Genomic DNA, 26,920 nt, shown 5'->3' on the forward strand with positions numbered 1-26,920 from the left:
ACTGCGGCCAAGCCTTGTTGAATCAAAACCGCCTTCATCTTCATCTTCCACAGGCTATAATCATTCTTGCCTGTGAACTTTTCTGCATCAAGCCTTGCTGCCATCTCTGAAACCGTTTGATCCTCTGCAAATCAGCTTCAATATCCCTTCCCACAGACGGCGCCACTTGTTGGGATTCGTACACACAAGGCTTTCACACACTCAAGAAGATCACACACACACTCACTGTTGTATGAGATCACACAATGCAGAAACACACACACTCACACTTTGAGTATTGAAGATGATAATCTTGGAGAGAAACTAGAAAACTCTTTATTGATAAAACTCCTACTCTCTACTCTAACTACATACACGGTTTATGAGCTATTTAAAGCTCTACAATCAAGTAGCAACTACTACTAACTAACTACAACAAGAATCAAGAAAACAAGAAGAATAACCGCTACATCTCAGCTAACTAACTGCTGCTCCAACGGCTAGTTCGGCTAGGTTGCTTCTTCCTTCTCGGCTCAAGACCGAACTCTCTTCTCGGCTCAAGACCGAACTCTCTTCTCGGCTCAAGACCGAACTCTCTTCTCGGTTCACAACCGAACTCCCTTCTCGGCTAGTTCCAGCTCAAAGCCGAGCTTACCGAACTCCCTTCTAGCCGAGCTTACCGAACTCCCTTCTAGCCGAGCTTACCTTCTTCTGCCTTCTTCTTCCAACTGAAATGAGCACTCCATTATTACAAATATTATTTATAATTTTGTTTCAATCATATAGAAACTAACAATCAATGTTTTGAAAATATCTTGGTCCGTGCATAGCACGGGAATAATACTAGTGTTGGGATAAAAGTTGAGAGGCACAATACAAGACAAGGTTCTTATTTATATATAAAGTATTTACTAACCTTGTGTTGTTCAACTCTTTTTTGAATAGGAAAAGAACGACAAAGAAAACCTGAATCAAAGTTTATGACTATGCTTAACTTGATTACATTCATTACATAAGTTATATTACAAGAGAAAACTAAACATAATCTTGCATACGACGAGGTGGCGCCTCGGGCGAGCTTGGGCACTAGGGGGGATGGTAAGCATTTTGATGGACGATCTTTGGAAGTCTGTAACCGATTCTCCATTTATGCCACTTTATTAGCTTAGCAACAATTAGACACTTTGGTATAACTTTGGAGAAAGCCTAGGAGTGATGACAACATCAAGGGGCTTCAATTTAGGGAGAGCAATTCCCAACCCTTCACTCATGACAAGTCGAAACCTTGGAGCAAACGAGCTAGGGTTAGTTGTATAACTTGTATCCCGAACGTCATCCCAGGGCACATTCTCCGTCCCGAGCTAAACGGGATGAACTCAAAACATTGTCCTTTAAAATGCACCTGACTTTTCTCGTTTAAGAATCTCTCGGGCCTAAATTCATCCGGGTTGGACCAAACATTCGGATCCCGGTGCAACTTCCATAGATTAGCAACCAAACGCGTCCCTTTTGGGATATGATATTTGCCGATGCGACAGTCCTCAAGAGCCTCGCGGGGCCTGATAAAGGGCCAGGTGGGTACAACCTTAGAGTTTCTTTGAAGATTGCTTGTAGGTAGGCGAGGTTGTTGATGTCAGATTCTTGCACAAATCTGTCTCTACCCACAATTTTATCAATTTCGTCTTGGGCCAGTTTTATAGTACTGGGATTGTTGAGGAGCAACGAGATCGCCCATATTATCGTCTCTGACGTGCTTTCAGACCCTGTCATGATTAGCATCTGAATATAAAATTAAAATATTAGTTAAATGATAGTGGATAATATAATTGAACAAACATCTTGGTTACAAGAATTGTGGCCTTGATGACAGTTTCTCTTGTGTAACCATGTACCATCTCATTCTCCTCCATACTTTTCAACATCACATCCATGAAATCTGAGACACTTTGATCATTATTTTGCTTTCTTGTATGAATTCTTTCTTGAACCCAACCCTCAAGAACATTGTCTATTTCCTTGTAAGTTTGTTTCATGCTTTTGATGTATCCTCCAATATCCAACCATTCAAGGGATGGGATTGCATCAGAAAAAACGAACACTCCACCGAGGTACAATGCTTTCTTTATGGCTTCTTGAAATCCTCCATTTTTGTCATGAGATTCTCTATATAGGAGCAAACCTTATTAGTTAAAATTGGGATGTTGAAACATGATATAGAATAAATTAAAATGGTAGTAGTAATAAAATGGACTTGTCACACTAATGAATTCATAATTGAAAGATTGCGAGTTTGAGTTTTGTTATTCCTTAGTCCTTCATCTAATTTATTCAAAGCTAAATATTTCTCTTTGAGCACAAAAATTTATGTTGTGTTATTTAGTGTGTTATTTTAAAAAAATAAAGTAAAAAATTTTATTCTATTTTCAGAAATATTATTTTAAGTGGGATATCACCCGGAAAAAAAAAATTATGTCACTATTTTACATTTGACATATTTTGTGTACTCCACAATTAATGCCTTAAAAATTTTGTGGCCTTAAAATTTTTGTGGTCCTAAAAATTTATATCTCGTGGACCATACGAATAATGACTATGGATGTATTAAAAATTTTATGTAATGACGCTCAATCAATTATAATTACAATTACAGCTATGTGATATCTTCAATCAATTACGTTACTATCATGTCCAACTAATCATACCTACAATGCAATTGTTATTAATTAGACAGACATATATTTGGAGCACTGGATTTTTTATTCTAGATTAACACACCACTCTTCTTAAGAAACCTATCATACTAGTATTTAATTAATTCTCTTAATTACTCCCTCCGTCCGCCGTTAGGAGTCTAGGTCACTTCTTCTCAACATTATTCTTTCTTTTACTTTATAATTTCTCCACTTTAACTTTTTATTATCATTTTTATAAAACAAGTGCGCAAAAGTGACCGGAACTCCACGGAGAGAGTATATTTTTACATATTTTATATTTTCATGATTGAAACATGAAATTATCTAAAGTTCTCAAATTACTTAATGTTAAACATAGGTTTTGAAGGAATGATTTCATTATTGGTTGATCAATTACAAAGATTTACACGCCTCATATAGGCTCACAATACTCCTCAATATGGTAAGCTATTAATTCCTACGCCTAATTTTATACAAGGTATAGAAAAGATACTAACCAATCACTAATATTGTGTGCCTTGATTGTGTAGGATCTGCCGAGAATATGTGGAGAATATTTCCTTCCAACACTCCCTCTCAAGTTAAGTGACGAGATTACCGATGCTTAACTTGTCCAATACTCCATGAAAGGATTGAGAGTTCACAGCCTTTGTCAAGATATCGGCCAGTTGATCTTCCGACCTGACATATGGCAATTCCACGATCTTTGCATCAATTGTATCCTTTATAAAGTGTCTATCCACCTCCACATGCTTGGTTCGATCATGTTGAACCGGATTCTCGGAGATACTAATAGCAACCTTATTATCACACAATAATCGACATGGTTGGGCCGATTTGAGTCCCAACTCAGTCATAAGTCTCCTAAGCCATAGCACTTCGTTAATCCACTCTTGATTCCTCGGAACTCTGCCTCAGCACTCGACAGAGCTACCACTTTCTGCTTCTTGCTTCTCCATGTCATGAGATTACCTCCTACAACGGTGAAGTACCCGGCTGTTGACTTTCGATCATTTGGGTTTCCTGCCCAATCTGCATCTGTATATCCATGTATCTCTAAGTGATCGTGCTTCTTGAATAATACTCCATGTCCTGGTGTGCCCTTCAGGTACCGTACTATTCTTAGGACGGCCTCCCAATGTTCTTCCTGGGGTGCATGCATGAACTGGCTTACTACTCCGACAGCATAGGCCAAATCTGGCCGAGTATGAGAAAGATAAATGAGCTTTCCCTCTAGTCTCTGATATTTCCCCCGATCAGCCCGTTTAGCTCCTTCTTGGATTTGTAATCCATGATTCTGAACCATAGGAGTGGCTGTTGGCTTACAGTCGACCATTCCTGTTTCTGCAAGGATGTCAAGCACATACTTCATTTGATTTATGAATATACCCTATTTCTACCTTTTCACCTCGATGCCCAAGAAGTATTTCAAGGCACCAAGGTCCTTCATCTCGAACACTTTGAATAAATTCTTCTTCAGCTGACTTATCTCTTCTTCGTCATTCCCGGTGATAATCATGTCATCAACATAGATAATAAGGCAAGTGATCTTACCATTTCTCTTCTTGAGGAACAATGTGTGGTCCGAGTTGCTTTGTTGGTATTCATACTTTTTCATCACTTCAGTGAACCTGCCAAATCAAGCTCTCGGGGATTGCTTCAAACCATACAGGGTTTTCTTGAGTTTGCAAACATCTCCATTCTAAAAATCTCCTTCGAAGCCTGGAGGAGGTTCCATGTAGACTGGCTTGGTCAGTTCGCCGTGTAGGAAGGCATTCGTCACATCAAATTGGTGGAGAGGCCAGTCTCTATTGGCTGCGATTGAAAACAGTACTCTTACTGTGTTGATTTTGGCAACTGGTGAGAATGTTTCAGCATAGTCCACACCGTAAGTTTGAGTGTACCCTTTTGCTACTAGCCTTGCCTTGTATCGATCAATAGACCCAACTGGTCTCCTCTTTATGGTGAACACCCATCTACACCCCACAGTTGCTGCTCCTTTGGGTAGTTTGCTAACTTCCCAAGTTTTATTCTTCAGTAGTGCATCCATCTCTACTAACATTGCATCTCTCCAATGTTTCTGCTGCCAAGCTTCCCCTGCTGTATAAGGGATTTCCTCCTCTTCATAGAGTGCAGCCTCAAAGGCCCTCGCCATTTTGGTTAGGTTTGCTTGTGCGAAGTTTGCAACAGCATACTGACTCTTCCTTCCTATCTTCTCCGGGGAGTATCTTTTCGGTGGAACTCCCCGAGTGCTCCGGGGTGGAAGTATGTACCTCCAAGTACTCTCATCCAGAGCAGTCTTTGTATCAATGTGGTTAGGAATCGAAAGTGCTTGAGGATCATCAGAAGTTACCTCGGATACCGGTTGAGGAGGATCATCAGGTGGTGGTTGAGAGGACTCGGTGGAGGAGACATGCTCGGTGGCCGTGCTAACTTTCTCTGTTGAGACCTCGTTGGAGTTGTTTGACCGAGGCACAAACCAACTTAGGTAGTCAAAAGTATGTTCTGACTCACTCTCCCCCTGACTACTAAAGTTGGTGTGGTAGAAGAATTCGGTTTCCAAAAAATTACAGTTCATTGTGGTTACGACTTTTCACGTGTTTGGGTCATAGCATCTGTACCCTCGTTGATTAACCCCATAACCCACAAAGACGCATTTGGTGGCACAGGGTGACAATTTGGTTCGCTCGTGTTTTGGGATATGATTATACAATGTACATCCAAAGACTTTAGGTTGAAGGTTCAGATGTTCGGGAATTTTGGTGAGTTTGGTCAAGGTATCAAGGGGTGTCTTTTTGTTTAGAATCTTGGTTGGGAGGCGATTTATAAGAAAGATCTAGGTGGCAACTTCTTCTGGCCAAAAGGATTTAGGGACTTGGAGTCAATCATAAAGGCTCGGGTGGTTTCAAGGATGACTCAGTTTTTTTGCTCGGCTACCCCATTCTGCTCGGGAGTGTAGGGGCAAGAAGTTTGGTGGATGAGGCCTTGTTCGATAAAGAAATCTAGCATTTTTTTATTAACGAATTCTCTCCCATTGTCGGACGAAGAGTTTTGATAGTGGTTTGGAATTGGGTTGAAAGAGTTTAAAGAAAAGAATGAATTTATCTGGTACGGTGACAACAACATTCTTGACAGATGATCCAAGATAAGCCTCGGCGACATCCTTCATTTTAGAGAGCACCATCGAAGAGATCTCCTCAGCTGAAAATTGTCTCTCCTCTCCTTTGTAGGAGACTTGTATCATAGGCTTGTTGTTATTAGGGTGAGGAATGACTTTGAATGGCCAGAGTTTCATGTCACTCTCAACCATTGGGTCACTGAATTTCTGGCCAATCAGCCTCTTTGCATCTATAACAACATAATTAGAGTAAGTGTAACTAACTAAAACATCAACTAAGTTAGTTTTGAGCATGTAAGAGAGATGACTAATTAACTTACCGAAAACTGTGTTAGCAGGATTAAGGGCGAGTTGATCTTTAGCGGCGTCACCGAAGAGACGCTCCGTGCGGGTGAAGGAGACGTAAGAGGGCGTGGTGCGGTTGCCCCAATCATTCAGTATAATCTCAACGTGGCCGTACTGCCAAACTGCGGCGCATGAATACGTCGTCCCCTGATCTATCCCGATCGCCCGTGCTTCGCCATTTTCCGCCATTGATGATCGATGCCAACAATAAACAAACACTTTTGTTTTTGGAAACAACTTAAAAGCAAGATTTAGAAACCTCGGCAATATAGATAAGCTCTGCAGGAAATCTAAAATGAAATCTAAGGATCACGCCACCTCTATATTTAAGAGCAATGATGGCCTCTTTCCATAGCTGCATTACTAGCTAGTACGAGCATATCTACATGTGCCCAACTCGACTTAACGTCTTGTAATAAATCAATTGTCATAAGAATATTTAGAGCATCCACTACACTGCCACGTCATAAAGACATCCCACTGAATAGTGGCGTACATCCCGATGGACTTCCCACAATAATAAAAATTCACAAAATCACCAAATTAAACCATTTACAGAATAAAAATTTCGACACAAATACAAAGAAAATGAAACCGCTTTATTAAAAAAGTTACGTAAATATTAAAAAAATATACATAAATTAAAAAAGTACATAGTTAAAACAAAAAAACTCCGGCTACGACAAATGCCCCCCTGTCTCACTCCTCGTCGTCCCCGCCTTCAGTCCCCTCGTCGCCATTCTCGTGTTTTGGGATATGGATATACACTGTACATCTAAAGACATTAGGTTGACGGTTCAGATGTTCGGGAATTTTGGTGAGTTTGGTCAAGGTATCAAGGGGTGTCTTTTTGTATAGAATCTTGGTTGGGAGACGATTTATAAGAAAGATCTAGGTGGCAACTGCTTCTGGCCAAAAGGATTTAGGGACTTTGGACTCAATCATCAAGGCTCGGGTGGTTTCAAGGATGACTTGGTTTTTTCGCTCGGCTACCCCATTCTGTTCGGGAGTGTAGGGGCAAGAAGTTTGGTGGATGAGGCCTTTTTCGATAAAGAAATTTAGCATTTTTTAATTAACGAATTCTCTCCCATTGTCGGACCGAAGAGTTTTGATAGTGGTTTGGAATTGGGTTTGAATGAGTTTAAAGAAAAGAATGAATTTATCTGGCACTTCGGATTTGTGTTTTAAAAAATATATCCATGTCATCCTAGTGCAATCGTCAACAAATATGACAAAGTATCTAAAGCTGTTCCCCCCTCCCCCCACAACAGGTGCAGGACCCCAAACATCAACATGCGCAAGAGAGAAAATGGAATTCATACGAGTGTTTGTACGTTTAAACGATTGTCTGTGGCTCTTGGCCAAAACACAAGTCTCACAACTAAAATCTTTTGGAATTGAAAGCTTAGGAAAAAGTAAACTAAAATAACTAGGAGAGGTGTGTCCCAGTCATTGGTGCCAAAGCCAAACCTCCCTTTTCGTGGACCCGTGAGCCAGCATCGCACTTCCTTGTTGAGCTATCTCATCCACGTAGTAGATTCTTTGGCTCTCAGTGCCACGCCCAAGTATCCTCCTCGTCCGAATATCCTGCAAGATACAAAAGTCGGGATGCATCAGTAACGTGCACCATGATCTCCACAATGGTCTGATTGTCCTCGCACGTGGTGAACATCATCACCTCACTCGTTGTCGGGATGGGCGTATTCTTCGGAATGAAAACCTCCATCTGGCATGTAACACCACGAATGCCGAGAGAGAAAGGAGTAACATCCATCTGAACCACACTCTACACTTGTTCATTGCCCTCACCACTCAGCTTGGCAGCAAGCACTGCAGCACCGTAGGCCCCAGCTTCGTCTGGGTTTATGGCCTTGCATACCTCCTTCCCATCGAACAACTCCTTCAGCATCTGCTGCACCTTAGGAATTCTCGTCGATCCTCCCACCAGCAACACCTCATCCACGTCGCTCTTATCCATCTTTGCATCCCCCAAGCATTTCTCAACCTGCTTCATACACTTTCTGAATAAATTCATGTTAAGTTTTTCAAATTCAACACGAGTGATAGTCAAAGACAGATCAATCCCCCCAAACAAGGAGTCAATAACAAGTGTGGTTTCAGAAGTTGTAACACCCCGTCTTTTTCTACCCTTCTTATTTGTTCTTGTAGGGACATCGTTGGTGCATCCGAAAATTTTTTTCGTCTTTGTTTTTTTTTATAGAGGGAAGGATTTTTTTCTTTTGGGCCTATGAATTTTCAACAATTTAAAGTTGTGAGAGATGTCTTTGGGCCCAATTTGTTCATAGAAAATTTTGTACAAGCCCAAAGCCTTTCTCTCTTCCCCTACGCCATTCTCCACTCCATGGAGACTCCCCATTTTCAAGCAACTTTTCACCTCTCAATCTTCCATCTTCCATCCTACAACCAAGGGTCACACAATTTAATTATATCAACCCCTTCACTCTTCACAATCTTTAGCCATTCCAATCAAAACAGAAGGAAGAGTTAAGGTGAAAGCATATGGCCTATTGTAAGAAGAGATTGGCGCTGATCGGGATGACGGCAACGACTTCTGCTCCGATCAGCTGCCACACGAACGGCAGACAGCAGCAGCACGGGCTGCACTGTAACAGCGACGAACAGTGGCTGACGCGGCGCTGGACAGAGGCGGCGATGGAGGACTGGACGGCAACGACTCCTACTCCGATCAGCAGCCTCGCAACCAACGGACAGCAGCAACAACGGGCAGCAAGGGTTGATCGTGACGGCGATGGACTCACGGATGGAACGTGGAGACAAAGAGCGACCGCAGCAGCGGCTGCTCGGCGATGACGGCCAACCGAGACAGCAACAGCGCCGCGAAGCAAAGGCAGCGGCGAGTTAGAAAGAGAAGTGACGAGGTTGAAAGAGAGGTCCAGAACGGAGGGATAGAGGGGGAGAGTTGCTGTCAAAATTGAGAGATAATTAGATGGAGAGAAAGAGTTGTAGCAATGTAAGTCACGTGAGAAAGAGGAGATGATTTGGGGAAGATTCCAATTGATGAGTGTTGGAAATCGAGATCGGAGCAAAAACGAAATGGAACAACAAGAACACGAGGATATACGTGGTTCGGCGTAAGCCTACGTCCACGGGAGAATAACGAATCGATTTACTTCAATCACGATCAAGAACTACAATGAATCAACGAGCTCTTTCTTGATCGATGAACCCTCGAGCTCTCTCCACAATGAATCGCCAATGCAGAAAACTTCTCAACAATATCGCTCAAAGCTGCACGAACCAAAACCGACCACACCTTCGTCCCCTTCAACTGACGTGATCAAGAACGCAATCTCCTTCTCCAAGACCACTGCCCATCCATTTTCAAACTGATCTCTGACTTCTTCCAACGATTCTCCTCGTTCCCACAGGGAGAATAACGAATCGATTTACTTCAATCACGATCAAGAACTACAATCATACAACAAGATCACACACTCAAGAACAAGCTACTCCCTCTTCGCATATGAACTCATATCACACCGAAGACTATACAAGCTAGTTCCTCACAAAGATAGTGTGTATCTCTCACTCTAGCTATTGATTGTTGTTATGATCTCTCAGCTGAGTTTTCTCTCTCGGTTCTTCTCGAATCTCTGATATGGAGCTGCAACTGTTCTTATAGGAATCAACTATGCAGTTGAAACTGCCGTGCAAGTGAACTCAAACTGCTCTTCTCTAATAGCCGTTGCATAACAGAATTTTGAACTCAAACTTCTTGATCACGTGTCGCACACTCCACGCTCGGTTCCGATGCACCCTCAATCCTACGGCTAGGATTAAAACTTGACTAACAAAACAGATCTAACGGCTGCCGGAAACGAGTTGTCATAACAGCCGAGCTGCCGAGCTGCCGAGCTTGCCGAACTTGCCGACCTTGACGAACTTGCCGAGCTTGATGAACTTGCCGAACTTGACGAACTTGCCGAGCTTGGTGCTTGTTATCATCACAAAACTCCTAACAATCCTCCACCTTTTGAGATGATACAACACTTCTTTCGATCACCTTGTTCTTTGTCAATCTCATGTCCGAGTAGCGCCAATCTTGACTTTTCTTGTCAGTATCCTGACTCCGAGAATCATCCCCAGATCCTCCTTTATCACTTCCTTGATCAGCCACAACGCCCCCACTGGACGATCGCCTCCACCGGACGATAAAACCTCCACCTAATCTGAATCTTCCCTGTTCAGAATTGGAGTTGCTGATCCCTAGAGATATCACACATCTCTCATAAGTGATAACCGAATTTCTGTCAAGATTATGCCATTTTCATCGCTTAAGATGACACGGCTGTTGCACCTCTCCCACGGACAATTCAACAAACGCAAACAAAAATCTTGAAGTAAATAACATGGCTGTTGCCCCTTCGGGATCCTCCTCGAATCGCTAACGATCACGACGTCGTCGACGTTGCTCTTATGCTTCTTCGCATCCCTCAAACACTTCTCCACTGGCCTTCTCGCCCGCAGCTTCCTCCACCGTCTTAATGATTGACCGGGATGTAGTTTGCATTGACTTCTGGGCGAAATTCTCCTCAAATGGAATCAACTCCGCCGGATCGAACCACCCATAGCTGCTGTCCCCAAAAACACCAAGACGAGGCCTTCTTGCTTGCCTATCCGGATAGAACGTGGAACAAGAATTCTTCATTCTCAATCGCAATTCTAGAATCACTCACATTACTGATAAACCTAGTGTCATCTGATTCATCGTCGCCAACTCGACCAACTTCCACATTCGAAACTACTGTGCCAAATTCGAAAGCTCCGGGGAAAGAAATATCACTCGCAACCGGCGATTTTATCTTCTTCGACGGTGTCTCTTTCCCATTGTAGCGGCGGTACCACCTGGTCGTCGTTGCTGGAACTCATGAGCGACATCATCACAGCCCCTGCAAACTCTCCAAATCATCGAAAATTGGAAAACACATTTCTCTCCCGAATTTCATCGAACACCTTACGCGCAACCACCATTTCCCAAGCACAGAGAGAATCGTGGCCAGCATCCTAGCATTCGGCGCTTACCAACAGCGAAGATTCATCCACTCGTAAACCTTCAACGCCCTCTGCCAGCTCGACCGCCCATTTTCGACGTGCCTAGCGATCACTATCATCCAAGTAATCACATTACTCTCCGGCATTTCGTCGAACACCATCATTGCATCATCCAAGAGGTATGCTCCGCCTCTGATCATCATCTCATCAAGGCTCTTGTGGCCTTCAATATCCATCAACATCATCATGGGCCTCGGAAATGAGTTGCATATCGCCATACTCGATCCCATTATGGACCATCAATATGAGCAACGATCATTGAGCGAGCTACACCAACGATCACCAAGAACTTCCCTCTTTCTTGATCGATGAACCCTCGAGCTCTCTCCACAATGAATCGCCAATGCAGAAAACTTCTCAACAATATCGCTCAAAGCTGCACGAACCAAAACCGACCACACCTTCGTCCCCTTCAACTGACGTGATCAAGAACGCAATCTCCTTCTCCAAGACCACTGCCCATCCATTTTCAAACTGATCTCTGACTTCTTCCAACGATTCTCCTCGTTCCCACAGACGGCGCCACTTGTTGGAAATCGAGATCGGAGCAAAAACGAAATGGAACAACAAGAACACGAGGATATACGTGGTTCGGCGTAAGCCTACGTCCACGGGAGAATAACGAATCGATTTACTTCAATCACGATCAAGAACTACAATCATACAACAAGATCACACACTCAAGAACAAGCTACTCCCTCTTCGCATATGAACTCATATCACACCGAAGACTATACAAGCTAGTTCCTCACAAAGATAGTGTGTATCTCTCACTCTAGCTATTGATTGTTGTTATGATCTCTCAGCTGAGTTTTCTCTCTCGGTTCTTCTCGAATCTCTGATATGGAGCTGCAACTGTTCTTATAGGAATCAACTATGCAGTTGAAACTGCCGTGCAAGTGAACTCAAACTGCTCTTCTCTAATAGCCGTTGCATAACAGAATTTTGAACTCAAACTTCTTGATCACGTGTCGCACACTCCACGCTCGGTTCCGATGCACCCTCAATCCTACGGCTAGGATTAAAACTTGACTAACAAAACAGATCTAACGGCTGCCGGAAACGAGTTGTCATAACAGCCGAGCTGCCGAGCTGCCGAGCTGCCGAGCTTGCCGAACTTGCCGAACTTGACGAACTTGCCGAGCTTGATGAACTTGCCGAACTTGACGAACTTGCCGAGCTTGGTGCTTGTTATCATCACAAAACTCCTAACAATGAGGAAATTGGAAATTATGCAAGGAATTCATTGTGCCTTTGCATACTGATGCAGCGCAGACTTTGGGAATTTTTTATTTATTTTATTTTATTTTTTTGGGAAGAATTTAAAATGGAGGAAGAGGCGAAATATCGATGGTGAAGAGGAAGTGATGTTGGGCCACATTTGTTTGGGCATCAGAAGAAAATTAATTTGGTGGAGAATTAAGGTGGCCAAGAAGAAAATTAATTTGGGCCAGATTACAAATTAAAAAGAGATAGGCTAAGGGAAACACTCATGATGACGAAGGCTTTTCACGCACGCTTTTCAAGGATGGAATGAAGTACAAGTTAAAGCTTTAAGCGATCGAGGTGGGCTTTCTAACTAAGTATTTTGTGGGCTTTCAAACTAAAGTATTTTCAAGAGCTTTCGATTTGACATATTGGTTTGAGCATTATTTTATGTGACGAAGTGCCTTTGATTGCGATTATTACATGGTTATGTGATTTATGTGCTTAAAGTGAAAGTGATTGTCATGTGTTGCGCTGTATAGCTTTTCGAGTGGTTATGAAATGCTCGACCTGTTGTGATGTGAGATGATGCTCGACCTTGACAGAAAAATGATTTATGTTTCAAATACGTTTTTGAGGAAAATAAAGTTTGTAAAAGGAATATCATGCCATGTTTTGTTTTGGGAAATGCCTATCTGTTTGTTTAGCAAGGGAGTTGTCCCTACTAGACCTATTGAAATCGAATTCGGGTCTGACTAGGGAGTGAGTCCCTACTCAGGCTAGTGTACACCAATAGGGATCGTGAGCCGTCTTTTGGGTCGGACGGTCCAATGATCGAGTTTGCGGCCACATTCTCGTTCACAGGATGTTGATGTTGATGTTGATGAGATTGATGATGATGTTGATGATTGCTTAGTGGGGAGTGAGTCCCTACTATGAGTTAATCGAATTCGGGTCCTAGCAAGGGTACGTCCCTACTAGGACTAGTGTACACGATGAGGACCGTGAGTCATCGAATGGGTTGGCCGGTTTTCGTTCTCGTGGAAAGTGGCCCCCTTACACGGCACCCTAAAGAACAGATATGGCAGTTTCTTAAATAATTCAAGGAGAAATGGTTGTGTTTTGAAATGATGAGGAAAAATGATTTGAGGATGAGTTGAAAGGTTGTGATTGAGATATTTTTAGTGTCTCGGGCCTTTTCAAATTAAAACCCCGAGGTCACTCAATGGTGGCATGATATAACTGTTTTGGCATTTATTCACTGAGTGCATCAAGTACTCAGCCCTGCATATGTTTTCCATATGTGCAGGTTGAGCGTTGACGAGGACGGAGGATGTTGAGCATTTGGACAAAGACAGTATTCAATAAATGATCCGGTTGCTATTGTGTCTTCATACATAGTAGCAGCTAACTCTCAAATGCTTCCGCTATGCCAAGTTTTAGGAATTTCTTTGTTTTCCTTTGAATTGTTAAACTATGCTATTCATGTTATGTACCTTCGGGATTTGAAACCTTGTTGATAAATGAAATTTCGTATTTTGACCGATATGTCGTACTCCCTTGATTGTTTCCCCTTCTTCCCTGCTTCTTAATTCCCCCACTAGCCACGATTCCCCGTGCTTCCTATCCTTAGGAAGTGCGGTCGTGACAGAAGCCGAGGAAAGTATCCTCTTGGCTCTTTCACAAGCAGCCCTCAATCTCCTCAAAGCCCTTTGGTTCCTACTGATATCTATATCATTGATGCGTTTGAACTCTTGTATGAAGTGATCAACCATCCTGTTGTTGAAGTCTTGACCTCCGAGATGGGCATCACCAGCAATAACCCTCACCTCAATAATATCCGCCTCTATCGTGGCCACACACACATCAAAAGTGCCACCACCAAGGTCGAAAATCAACACGTTCTTAGCCACATTACCCCCTTTATCAAGACCGTATGCGATGGCCGCAGCAGTAGGCTCATTGATGATCCTCACAATGTTAAGGCCAACAATGTTTCCGGCATCCTTGGTGGACCGGGGCTGAGAGTCGTTGAAAAAAGCAGGCACAGTGACGACAACATTCTAGACAGATGATCTAAGATAAGCCTCGGCGACATCCTTCATCTTAGAGAGCACCATCGAAGAGATCTCCTCAGCTGAAAATTGTCTCTCATCTCCTTTGTAGGAGACTTGTATCATAGGCTTGTTGTTATTAGGGCGAGGAATGACTTTTGAATGGCCAGAGTTTCATGTCACTCTCAACCATTGGGTCACTGAATTTCTGGCCAATCAGCCTCTTTGCATCTATAACAACATAATAAGAGTAAGTGTAACTAACTAAAACATCAACTAAGTTAGTTTTGAGCATGTAAGAGAGAGGACTAATTAATTTACCGAAAACTGTGTTGGTAGGATTAAGGGCGAGTTGATCTTTAGCGGCGTCACTGAAGAGACGCTCCGTGCGGGTGAAGGAGACGTAAGAGGGCGTGGTGCGGTTGCCCTAATCATTCGGTATAATCTCAACGCGGCCGTGCTGCCAAACTGCGGCGCATGAATACGTCGTCCCCTGATCTATCCCGATCGCCCGTGCTTCGCCATTTTCCGCCATTGATGATCGATGCCAGCAATAAACAAACACTTTTGTTTTTGGAAACAACTTAAAAGCATGATTTAGAAACCTCGGCAATATAGATAAGCTCTGCAGGAAATCTAAAATGAAATCTAAGGATCACGCCACCTCTATATTTAAGAGCAATGATGGCCTCTTTCCATAGCTGCATTACTAGCTAGTACGAGCATATCTACATGTGCCCAACTCGACTTAACGTCTTGTAATAAATCAATTGTCATAAGAATATTTAGAGCATCCACTACACTGCCACGTCATAAAGACATCCCACTGAATATTGGCGTACATCCCGATGGACTTCCCACAATAATAAAAATTCACAAAATCACCAAATTAAACCATTTACGGAATAAAAATTTCGACACAAATACAAAGAAAATGAAACCGCTTTATTAAAAAAGTTACGTAAATATTAAAAAATATACATAAATTAAAAAAGTACATAGTTAAAACAAAAAACTCCGGCTATGACAAATGCCCCCCCTGTCTCACTCCTCGTCGTCCCCGCCTTCAGTTTCCCCAATCGCCATTCTCGTGTTTTGGGATATGGATATACACTATACATCCAAAGACTTTAGGTTGACGGTTCAGGTGTTCGGGAATTTTGGTGAGTTTGGTCAAGGTATCAAGGGGTGTCTTTTTGTTTAGAATCTTGGTTGGGAGACGATTTATAAGAAAGATCTAGGTGGCAACTGCTTCTGGCCAAAAGGATTTAGGGACTTTAGACTCAATCATCAAGGCTCAGGTGGTTTCAAGGATGACTTGGTTTTTTCGCTCGGCTACCCCGTTATGTTCGGGAGTGTAGGGGCAAGAATTTGGTGGATGAGGCCTTTTTCGATAAAGAAATTTAGCATTTTTTAATTAACGAATTCTCTCCCATTGTCGGACATAAGAGTTTTGATAGTGGTTTGGAATTGGGTTTGAATGAGTATAAGAAAAGAATGAATTTATCTGGCACTTCGGATTTGTGTTTTAAAAAATATATCCATGTCATCCTAGTGCAATCGTCAACAAATATGACAAAGTATCTAAAGCTGTTCCCCCCTCCTCCCACAACAGGTGCAGGCCCCAAACATCAGCATGCACAAGAGAGAAAATGGAATTCATACGAGTGTTTGTACGTTTAAACGATTGTTTGTGGCTCTTGGCCAAAACACAAGTCTCACAACTAAAATCTTTTGGAATTGAAAGCTTAGGAAAAAGTAAACTAAAATAACCAGGAGAAGGGTGTCCCAGTCATTGGTGCCAAAGCCAAACCTCCCTTTTCGTTGACCCGTGAAGCCAGCATCGCACTTCCTTGTTGAGCTATCTCATCCACGTAGTAGATTCTTTGGCTCTCAGTGCCAAGCCCAAGTATCCTCCTCGTCCGAATATCCTGCAAGATACAAAAGTTGGGATGCATCAGTAACGTGCACCATGATCTCCACAATGGTCTGATTGTCCTCGCACGTGGTGAACATTATCACCTCACTCGTTGTCGGGATGGGCGTATTCTTCGGAATGAAAACCTCCATCTGGCCTGTAACACCACGAAGCTTGGCAGCTAGCACTGCAGCACCGTAGGCCCCAGCTTCGTCTGGGTTAATGGCCTTGCACACCTCCTTCCCTTCGAACAACTCCTTCAGCATCTGCTGCACCTTAGGAATTCTCGTCGGTCCTCCCACCAGCAACACCTCATCCACGTCGCTCTTATCCATCTTTGCATCCCCCAAGCATTTCTCAACCTGCTTCATACACTTTCTGAATAAATTCATGTTAAGTTTTTCAAATTCAACACGAGTGATAGTCAAAGACAGATCAATCCCCCCAAACAAGGAGTCAATAACAAGTGCGGTTTCAGAAGCCGAGGAAAGTATCCTCTTCGCTCTTTCACAAGCAGCCCTCAATCTCCTCAAAGCCCTTTGGTTCCTACTGATATCTATATCATTGATGCGTTTGAACTCTTGTATGAAGTGATCCTCCATCCTGTTGTTGAAGTCTTGACCTCCGAGATGGGCATCACCAGCAATAACCCTCACCTCAATAATATCCGCCTCTATCGTGGCCACACACACATCAAAAGTGCCCCTACCAAGGTCGAAAATCGACACGTTCTTAGCCACATTACCCCCTTTATCAAGACCGTATGCGATGGCTGCAGCAGTAGGCTCATTGATGATCCTCACAACGTTAAGGCCAGCAATGTTTCCGGCATCCTTGGTGGCCCGGCGCTGAGAGTCGTTGAAATAAGCAGGCACGATGACGACAACATTCTTGACCGATGATCCAAGATAAGCCTCGGCGACATCCTTCATCTTAGAGAGCACCATCGAAGAGATCTCATCAGCTGAAAATTGTCTCTCCTCTCCTTTGTAGGAGACTTGTATCATAGGCTTCTTGTTATTAGGGTGAGGAATGATTTTTGAATGGCCAGAGTTTCATGTCACTCTCAACCATTGGGTCACTGAATTTCTGGCCAATCAGCCTCTTTGCATCTATAACAACATAATAAGAGTAAGTGTAACTAACTAAAACATCAACTAAGTTAGTTTTGAGCATGTAAGAGAGAGGACTAATTAACTTACCGAAAAATGTGTTAGTAGGATTAAGGGCGAGTTGATCTTTAGCGGCGTCACCGAAGAGACGCTATGTGCGGGTGAAGGAGACGTAAGAAGGCATGGTGCGGTTGCCCTAATCATTCGGTATAATCTCAACGCGGCCGTGCTGCCAAACTGCGGCGCATGAATACGTCGTCCCCTGATCAATCCCGATCGCCCGTGCTTCGCCATTTTCCGCCTTTGATGATCGATGCCAGCAATAGACAAACACTTTTGTTTTTGGAAACAACTTAAAAGCAAGATTTAGAAACCTCGGCAATATAGATAAGCTCTGCAGGAAATCTAAAATGAAATCTAAGGATCACGCCACCTCTATATTTAAGAGCAATGATGGCCTCTTTCCATAGCTGCATTACTAGCTAGTACGAGCATATCTACATGTGCCCAACTCGACTTAACGTCTTGTAATAAATCAATTGTCATAAGAATATTTAGAGCATCCACTACATTGCCACCTCATAAAGACATCCCACTGAATAGTGGCGTACATCCCGATGGACTTCCCACAATAATAAAAATTCACAAAATCACCAAATTAAACCATTTACGGAATAAAAATTTCGACACAAATACAAAGAAAATGAAACCGCTTTATAAAAAAAAGTTACGTAAATATTAAAAAACATACATAAATTAAAAAAGTACATAGTTAAAACAAAAAAACTCCGGCTACGACAAATGCCCCCCCCGTCTCTCTCCTCGTCGTCCCCGCCTTCAGTCCCCTCATCGCCATTCTTGTGTTTTGGGATATGGATATACACTGTACATCCAAAGACTTTAGGTTGAAGGTTCAGATGTTGCGGAATTTTGGTGAGTTTGGTCATGGTATCAAGGGGTATCTTTTTGTTTAGAATCTTGGTTGGGAGGCGATTTATAAGAATGTTCGAGGTGACAACTGCTTCTGGCCAAAAGGATTTAGGGACTTTGGACTCAATCGTCAAGGCTCAGGTGGTTTCAAGGATGACTCGGTTTTTTCGCTCGGCTACCCCATTCTGCTCGGGTGTGTAGGGGCAAGAAGTTTGGTGGATGAGGCCTTTTTCGATAAAGAAAATTAGCATTTTTTAATTAACGAATTCTCTCCCATTGTCGGACCGAAGAGTTTTGATAGTGGTTTGGAATTGGGTTTGAATGAGTTTAAAGAAAAGAATGAATTTATCTGGCACTTCGGATTTGTGTTTAAAAAATATATCCATGTCATCCTAGTGCAATCGTCAACAAATATGACAAAGTATCTAAAGCTGTTCCCCCCTCCCCCCACAACAGGTGCAGGACCCCAAACATCAGCATGCACAAGAGAGAAAATGGAATTCATACGAGTGTTTGTACGTTTAAACGATTGTCTGTGGCTCTTGGCCAAAACACAAGTCTCACAACTAAAATCTTTTGGAATTGAAAACTTAGGAAAAAGTAAACTAAAATAACCAGGAGAGGGGTGTCTCAGTCATTGGTGCCAAAGCCAAACCTCCCTTTTCGTGGACCCGTAGCATCTGCTGCACCTTAGGAATTCTCGTCGATCTTCCCACCAGCAACACCTCATCCACGTCGCTCTTATCCATCTTTGCATCCCCCCAAGCATTTCTCAACCTGCTTCATACACTTTCTGAATAAATCCATGTTAAGTTTTTAAATTCAACACGAGTGATAGTCAAAGACAGATCAACCCCCCCAAACAAGGAGTCAATAACAAGTGTGGTTTCAGAAGCCGAGGAAAGTATCCTCTTGGCTCTTTCACAAGCAGCCCTCAATCTCCTCAAAGCCCTTTGGTTCCTACTGATATCTATATCATTTTTGAACTCTTGTATGAAGTGATCCACCATCCTGTTGTTGAAGTCTTGACCTCCGAGATGGGCATCACCAGCAGTAACCCTCACCTCAATAATATCCGCCTCTATCGTGGCCACACACACATCAAAAGTGCCACCACCAAGGTCAAAAATCAACACGTTCTTAGCCACATTACCCTCTTTATCAAGACCGTATGCGATGGCTGCAGCAGCAGGCTCATAGATGATCTTCACAATGTTAAGGCCAGCAATGTTTCCGGCATCCTTGGTGGACCGGCGCTGAGAGTCGTTGAAATAAGCAGGCACAGTGACAACAACATTCTTGACAGATGATCTAAGATAAGCCTCGGCGACATCCTTCATCTTAGAGAGCACCATCGAAGAGATCTCATCAGCTGAAAATTGTCTCTCCTCTCCTTTGTAGGAGACTTGTATCATAGGCTTCTTGTTATTAGGGTGAGGAATGATTTTTGAATGGCCAGAGTTTCATGTCACTCTCAACCATTGGGTCACTGAATTTCTGGCCAATCAGCCTCTTTGCATCTATAACAACATAATAAGAGTAAGTGTAACTAACTAAAACATCAACTAAGTTAGTTTTGAGCATGTAAGAGAGAGGACTAATTAACTTACCGAAAAATGTGTTAGTAGGATTAAGGGTGAGTTGATCTTTAGCGGCGTCACCGAAAAGACGCTCCGTGCGGGTGAAGGAGACGTAAGAGGGCGTGGTGCGGTTGCCCCAATCATTCGGTATTGTGAGGGCAAACAATTCCCACATCGGAGAATCAACAAGAGTTACAAGCATATAAATGGGTTACCCCAACTCCATTAGTATGAGGCCTTTTAGGGAGTACCCCAAGAGCAAAACCGTGAGGGCTTTGCCCAAGGCGGACAATATCATACTAATGTGGAGTTCGGGTGTGCACCACCGGGACCCAACAGTGGTATCAGAGCCCTGGTTCAGGGCTGGGCCTGTGTGGCTCGGGGTTGACCTGTAACATGGGGTAGGCATGTGGTCTTGGTCTGGTGGTCTTGGTTTGAGGGGAGGATTGTGAGGGCAAACAATTCCCACATCGGAGAATCAACAAGAGTTATAAGCATATAAATGGGTTACCCCAACTCCATTAGTATGAGGACTTTTGGGGAGTACCCCAAGAGCAAAACCGTGAGGGATTTGCCCAAAGCGGACAATATCATACTAATGTGGAGTTCGGGTGTGCACCACCGGGACCCAACAGGTATAATCTCAACGCGGCCGTGCTGCCAAACTGCGGCGCATGAATACGTCGTCCACTGATCTATCCCGATCGCCCGTGCTTCGCCATTTTCCGCCTTTGATGATCGATGCCAGCAATAGACAAACACTTTTGTTTTTGGAAACAACGTAAAAGCAAGATTTAGAAACCTCAGCAATATAGATAAGCTTTGCAGGAAATCTAAAATAAAATCTAAGGATCACGCCACCTCTATATTTAAGAGCAATGATGGCCTCTTTCCATAGCTGCATTACTAGCTAGTACGAGCATATCTACATGTGCCCAACTCGACTTAACGTCTTGTAATAAATCAATTGTCATAAGAATATTTAGGGCATCCACTACACTGCCACGTCATAAACACGTCCCACTGAATAGTGGCGTACATCCCGATGGACTTCCCACAATAATAAAAATTCACAAAATCACCAAATTAAACCATTTACGGAATAAAAATTTCGACACAAATACAAAGAAAATGAAACCGCTTTATTAAAAAAGTTACGTAAATATTAAAAAAATATACATAAATTAAAAAAGTACATAGTTAAAACAAAAAAACTCCGGCTACGACAAATGCCCCCCTGTCTCACTCCTCGTCGTCCCCGCCTTCAGTCCCCTCGTCGCCATTCTCGTGTTTAGGGATATGGATATACACTGTACATCCAAAGACTTTAGGTTGAAGGTTCAGATGTTCGGGAATTTTGGTGAGTTTGGTCAAGGTATCAAGGGGTGTCTTTTTGTTTAGAATCTTGGTTGGGAGACGATTTATAAGAAAGATCGAGGCGGCAACTGCTTCTGGCCAAAAGGATTTAGGGACTTTGGACTCAATCATCAAGGCTCGGGTGGTTTCAAGGATGACTCGGTTTTTTCGCTCGGCTACCACATTTTGCTCGGGAGTGTAAGGGCAAGAAGTTTGGTGGATGAGGCCTTTTTCGATAAAGAAATCTAGCATTTTTTGATTAACAAATTCTCTCCCATTGTCGGACCGAAGAGTTTTGATAGTGGTTTGGAATTGGGTTTGAATGAGTTTAACGAAAAGAATGAATTTATCTGGCACTTCGGATTTGTGTTTTAAAAAATATATCCATGTCATCCTAGTGCAATCGTCAACAAATATGACAAAGTATCTAAAGCCGTTCCACCCCCCCCCCCCCACAACAGGTGCAGGACCCCAAACATCAGCATGCACAAGAGATAAAATGGAATTCATACGAGTGTTTGTAGGTTTAAACGATTGTCTGTGGCTCTTGGCCAAAACACAAGTCTCACAACTAAAATCTTTTGGAATTGAAAGCTTAGGAAAAAGTAAACTAAAATAACCAGGAGTGGGGTGTCCCAGTCATTGGTGCCAAAGCCAAACCTCCCTTTTCGTGGACCCGTGAGCCAGCATCGCACTTCCTTGTTGAGCTATCTCATCCACGTAGTAGATTCTTTGGCTCTCAGTGCCACGCCCAAGTATCCTCCTCGTCCGAATATCCTGCAAGATACAAAAGTCGGGATGCATCAGTAACGTGCACCATGATCTCCACAATGGTCTGATTGTCCTTGCACGTGGTGAACATCATCACCTCACTCGTTGTCGGGATGGGCGTATTCTTCGGAATGAAAACCTCCATTTGGCCTGTAACACCACGAATGCCGAGAGAGAAAGGAGTAACATTCATCAGAACCACACTCTCCACTTGTTCATTGCCCTCACCACTCAGCTTGGCAGCTAGCACTGCAGCACCGTAGGCCCCAGCTTCGTCTGGGTTTATGGCCTTGCACACCTCCTTCCCATCGAACAACTCCTTCAGCATCTGCTGCACCTTAGGAATTCTCGGCCATCCTCCCACCAGCAACACCTCATCCACGTCGCTCTTATCCATCTTTGCATCCCCCAAGCATTTCTCAACCTGCTTCATACACTTTCTGAATAAATCCATGTTAAGTTTTTCAAATTCAACACGAGTGATAGTCAAAGACAGATCAATCCCCCCAAACAAGGAGTCAATAACAAGTGTGGTTTCAGAAGCCGAGGAAAGTATCCTCTTGGCTCTTTCACAAGCAACCCTCAATCTCCTCAAAGCACTTTGGTTCCTACTGATATCTATATCATTGATGCGTTTGAACTCTTGTATGAAGTGATCCACCATCCTGTTGTTGAAGTCTTGACCTCCGAGATGGGCATCACCAGCAATAACCCTCACCTCAATAATATCCGCCTCTATCGTGGCCACACACACATCAAAAGTGCCACCACCAAGGTCGAAAATCGACACGTTCTTAGCCACATTACCCCCTTTATCAAGACCGTATGCGATGGCTGCAGCAGTAGGCTCATTGATGATCCTCACAACGTTAAGGCCAGCAATGTTTCCGGCATCCTTGGTGGCCCGGCGCTGAGAGTCGTTGAAATAAGCAGGCACGATGACGACAACATTCTTGACCGATGATCCAAGATAAGCCTCGGCGACATCCTTCATCTTAGAGAGCACCATCGAAGAGATCTCATCAGCTGAAAATTGTCTCTCCTCTCCTTTGTAGGAGACTTGTATCATAGGCTTCTTGTTATTAGGGTGAGGAATGATTTTTGAATGGCCAGAGTTTCATGTCACTCTCAACCATTGGGTCACTGAATTTCTGGCCAATCAGCCTCTTTGCATCTATAACAACATAATAAGAGTAAGTGTAACTAACTAAAACATCAACTAAGTTAGTTTTGAGCATGTAAGAGAGAGGACTAATTAACTTACCGAAAAATGTGTTAGTAGGATTAAGGGCGAGTTGATCTTTAGCGGCGTCACCGAAGAGACGCTATGTGCGGGTGAAGGAGACGTAAGAAGGCATGGTGCGGTTGCCCTAATCATTCGGTATAATCTCAACGCGGCCGTGCTGCCAAACTGCGGCGCATGAATACGTCGTCCCCTGATCTATCCCGATCGCCCATGCTTCGCCATTTTCCGCCTTTGATGATCGATGCCAGCAATAGACAAACACTTTGGTTTTTGGAAACAACTTAAAAGCAAGATTTAGAAACCTCGGCAATATAGATAAGCTCTGCAGGAAATCTAAAATGAAATCTAAGGATCACGCCACCTCTATATTTAAGAGCAATGATGGCCTCTTTCCATAGCTGCATTACTAGCTAGTACGAGCATATCTACATGTGCCCAATTCGACTTAACGTCTTGTAATAAATCAATTTTCATAAGAATATTTAGAGCATCCACTACACTGCCACGTCATAAAGACATCCCACTGAATGGTGGCGTACATCCCGATGGACTTCCCACAATAATAAAAATTCACAAAATCACCAAATTAAACCATTTACGGAATAAAAATTTTGACACAAATACAAAGAAAATGAAACCGCTTTATTAAAAAAAGTTACGTAAATATTAAAAAAATATACATAAATTAAAAAAGTACATAGTTAAAACAAAAAACTCCGGCTACGACAAATGCCCCCCCCCCCCCCCCCGTCTCTCTCCTCGTCGTCCCCGCCTTCAGTCCCCTCATCGCCATTCTCGTGTTTTGGGATATGGATATACATTGTACATCCAAAGACTTTAGGTTGAAGGTTCAGATGTTGCGGAATTTTGGTGAGTTTGGTCAAGGTATCAAGGGGTGTCTTTTTGTTTAGAATCTTGGTTGGGAGGCGATTTATAAGAAAGTTCGAGGTGACAACTGCTTCTGGCCAAAAGGATTTAGGGACTTTGGACTCAATCATCAAGGCTCAGGTGGTTTCAAGGATGACTCGGTTTTTTCGCTCGGCTACCACATTCTGCTCGGGAGTGTAGGGGCAAGAAGTTTGGTGGATGAGGCCTTTTTCGATAAAGAAATCTAGCATTTTTTTATTAACAAATTCTCTCCCATTGTCGGACCGAAGAGTTTTGATAGTGGTTTGGAATTGGGTTTGAATGAGTTTAAAGAAAATAATGAATTTATCTGGCACTTCGGATTTGTGTTTTAAAAAATATGACAAAGTATCTAAAGTCGTTCCCCCCCCCCACAACAGGTGCAGGACCCCAAACATCAGCATGCACAAGAGATAAAATGGAATTCATACGAGTGTTTGTAGGTTTAAACGATTGTCTGTGGCTCTTGGCCAAAACACAAGTCTCACAACTAAAATCTTTTGGAATTGAAAGCTTAGGAAAAAGTAAACTAAAATAACCAGGAGTGGGGTGTCCCAGTCATTGGTGCCAAAGCCAAACCTCCCTTTTCGTGGACCCGTGAGCCAGCATCGCACTTCCTTGTTGAGCTATCTCATCCACGTAGTAGATTCTTTGGCTCTCAGTGCCACGCCCAAGTATCCTCCTCGTCCGAATATCCTGCAAGATACAAAAGTCGGGATGCATCAGTAACGTGCACCATGATCTCCACAATGGTCTGATTGTCCTCGCACGTGGTGAACATCATCACCTCACTCATTGATGGGCGTATTCTTCGGAATGAAAACCTCAATCTGGCCTGTAACACCACGAATTCCGAGAGAGAAAGGAGTAACATCCATCAGAACCACACTCTCCACTTGCTCATTGCCCTCACCACTCAGCTTGGCAGCTAGCACTGCAGCACAGTAGGCCACAGCTTCGTCTGGGTTTATGGCCTTGCACACCTCCTTCCCATTGAACAACTCCTTCAGCACCTGCTGCACCTTAGGAATTCTCGTTGATCCTCCCACCAGCAACACCTCATCCACGTCGCTCTTATCCATTTTTGCATCCCCCAAGCATTTCTCAACCTGCTTCATACACTTTATGAATAAATCCATGTTAAGTTTTTCAAATTCAACACGAGTGATAGTCAAAGACAGATCAATCCCCCCAAACAAGTAGTCAATAACAAGTGTGGTTTCAGAAGCGGAATATAACTCTTGATTCTTCAACAAACTCTTGGCCAAATGAAAGGATCTTGAGTATAGTAGAAGAACAAGTGTGGGAGGAGTGGAGAAGAGAGAATGGCGTGAGGGAGAGGGAGGAGTAGGCGTGTGGAATTGGGTGGCTAGGGTTAGGTTTTAGGTTAGTCTCTATTTATAGAGTTAGGAAATAATATATCTCACAATTAATTTGAAGATTTGGGGAGATTAAATTTGATGAGGATTTGGGAGATTTGAAGGAGGTGATTGGCGTGAAATTGAGGGAGAATTAAGGAGGATTTTCGAAAATCATGGGCTATTTAATTAGCCTATTATTAAATTTATATTTCACGGAGCAGAATAAAATAATACGGAGCAGGAAAATTAATAAAAATCCTCCCAAATTAAATGGTAGTAGGCGTGTGGTTTATTTCTCCCACAAGGAATAATTTCCAAATCTTTAATGAATTAAGGTAAGGTAAGATTTGCTAGGATATTCCAATTAAATCATGGAAAGAAATAACTAAGGGATCAAAATAAATAATGAACAATTCGCTCCTCCCAAAAATTGGGAGATTTCGAAATCTCCCTTAGAAAAATAATAAGGGTCGATTTTTATCATGAAGAAATAAGATAATTAGGCTTTGGATTTAATTGGATAATTATCCCAAAACAAATAATTAAATCCAAGAAAATAGAATTCCTCTCCGATAATTAATAGTGGTCGAAATTTTCTCCATAAAAGGGCAAGGTAAAAATTTATGATCCTAATTAAATCTCACTCCCCTTGAAATGTAATTTATCGCAATATATTTTTCATTCCACATCAATTAATTAAAGCCACGTCATAAAATCAACGAAATTGACTCGGTCAAATCAAAATTAGGTCACCAAACATAACAAGTCGTCATTTAATTCGTGACAATAAAAGAAAATAAATGCAATCGTCTTAGCGTTCGAAAATTAGGGTTCGAAAAGTGGGGCGCCACATCTCTTCATTCTTGGTGAGCTCGTGCTCTTTACTATCATCGTCGCAGTCTCCCTCCTCGTCTTTCACACCACTACCGATAGGTCCATGCTGGTCGGCATCATATGCGATGTTGACGGCATTATCATGTATATCTCCCCTCTCAGTACCCTGGTAAACCCTAACCCTAATTCCACTTTTCTTTTTCATGATGATACTCAAATTATTTTTAATCTGATTTTTATTTTACAGAAACATATCATATGGTGCTTCTTCAAGAAAGCATAGCAGAACCAAATGCAACCATTAAGGAAGCCGGGGCCGGATAGGCAAAGCCAAAATTGCATGGACTCAGCATTCTTAATCTCAATAACATGTAAAATAAAAACCAAATTCAGATTAAAAATAATTTGAGTATCATC

At 42.7% G+C, this 26,920-nt stretch overlaps 1 protein-coding gene and 3 pseudogenes across 1 annotated transcript; all 4 read right to left on the reverse strand.

Moving 5' to 3' along the window:
- Positions 1-1,085: 1,085 nt before the first annotated feature.
- On the reverse strand, positions 1,086-3,529 carry LOC121770230 (annotated as a pseudogene).
- A 2,159-nt stretch (positions 3,530-5,688) lies between these two features.
- On the reverse strand, positions 5,689-6,324 carry LOC121770231 (heat shock cognate 70 kDa protein-like). Its single transcript, XM_042167001.1, has 2 exons — positions 6,111-6,324; positions 5,689-6,020 (listed from the first exon to the last, which is right to left on the reverse strand). Exons 1-2 carry the CDS (start codon positions 6,322-6,324, stop codon positions 5,689-5,691), a joined length of 546 nt encoding a protein of 181 aa, XP_042022935.1.
- A 1,360-nt stretch (positions 6,325-7,684) lies between these two features.
- LOC121770232 lies at positions 7,685-15,024 on the reverse strand (annotated as a pseudogene).
- Positions 15,025-16,382: 1,358 nt separating this feature from the next.
- Positions 16,383-25,447, reverse strand: LOC121770233 (annotated as a pseudogene).
- Between the last annotated feature and the right edge of the window lie 1,473 nt (positions 25,448-26,920).

This window comes from Salvia splendens, chromosome 16, assembly GCF_004379255.2.
Source record: "Salvia splendens isolate huo1 chromosome 16, SspV2, whole genome shotgun sequence".
Classification (NCBI taxonomy): Eukaryota; Viridiplantae; Streptophyta; class Magnoliopsida; order Lamiales; family Lamiaceae; genus Salvia; species Salvia splendens.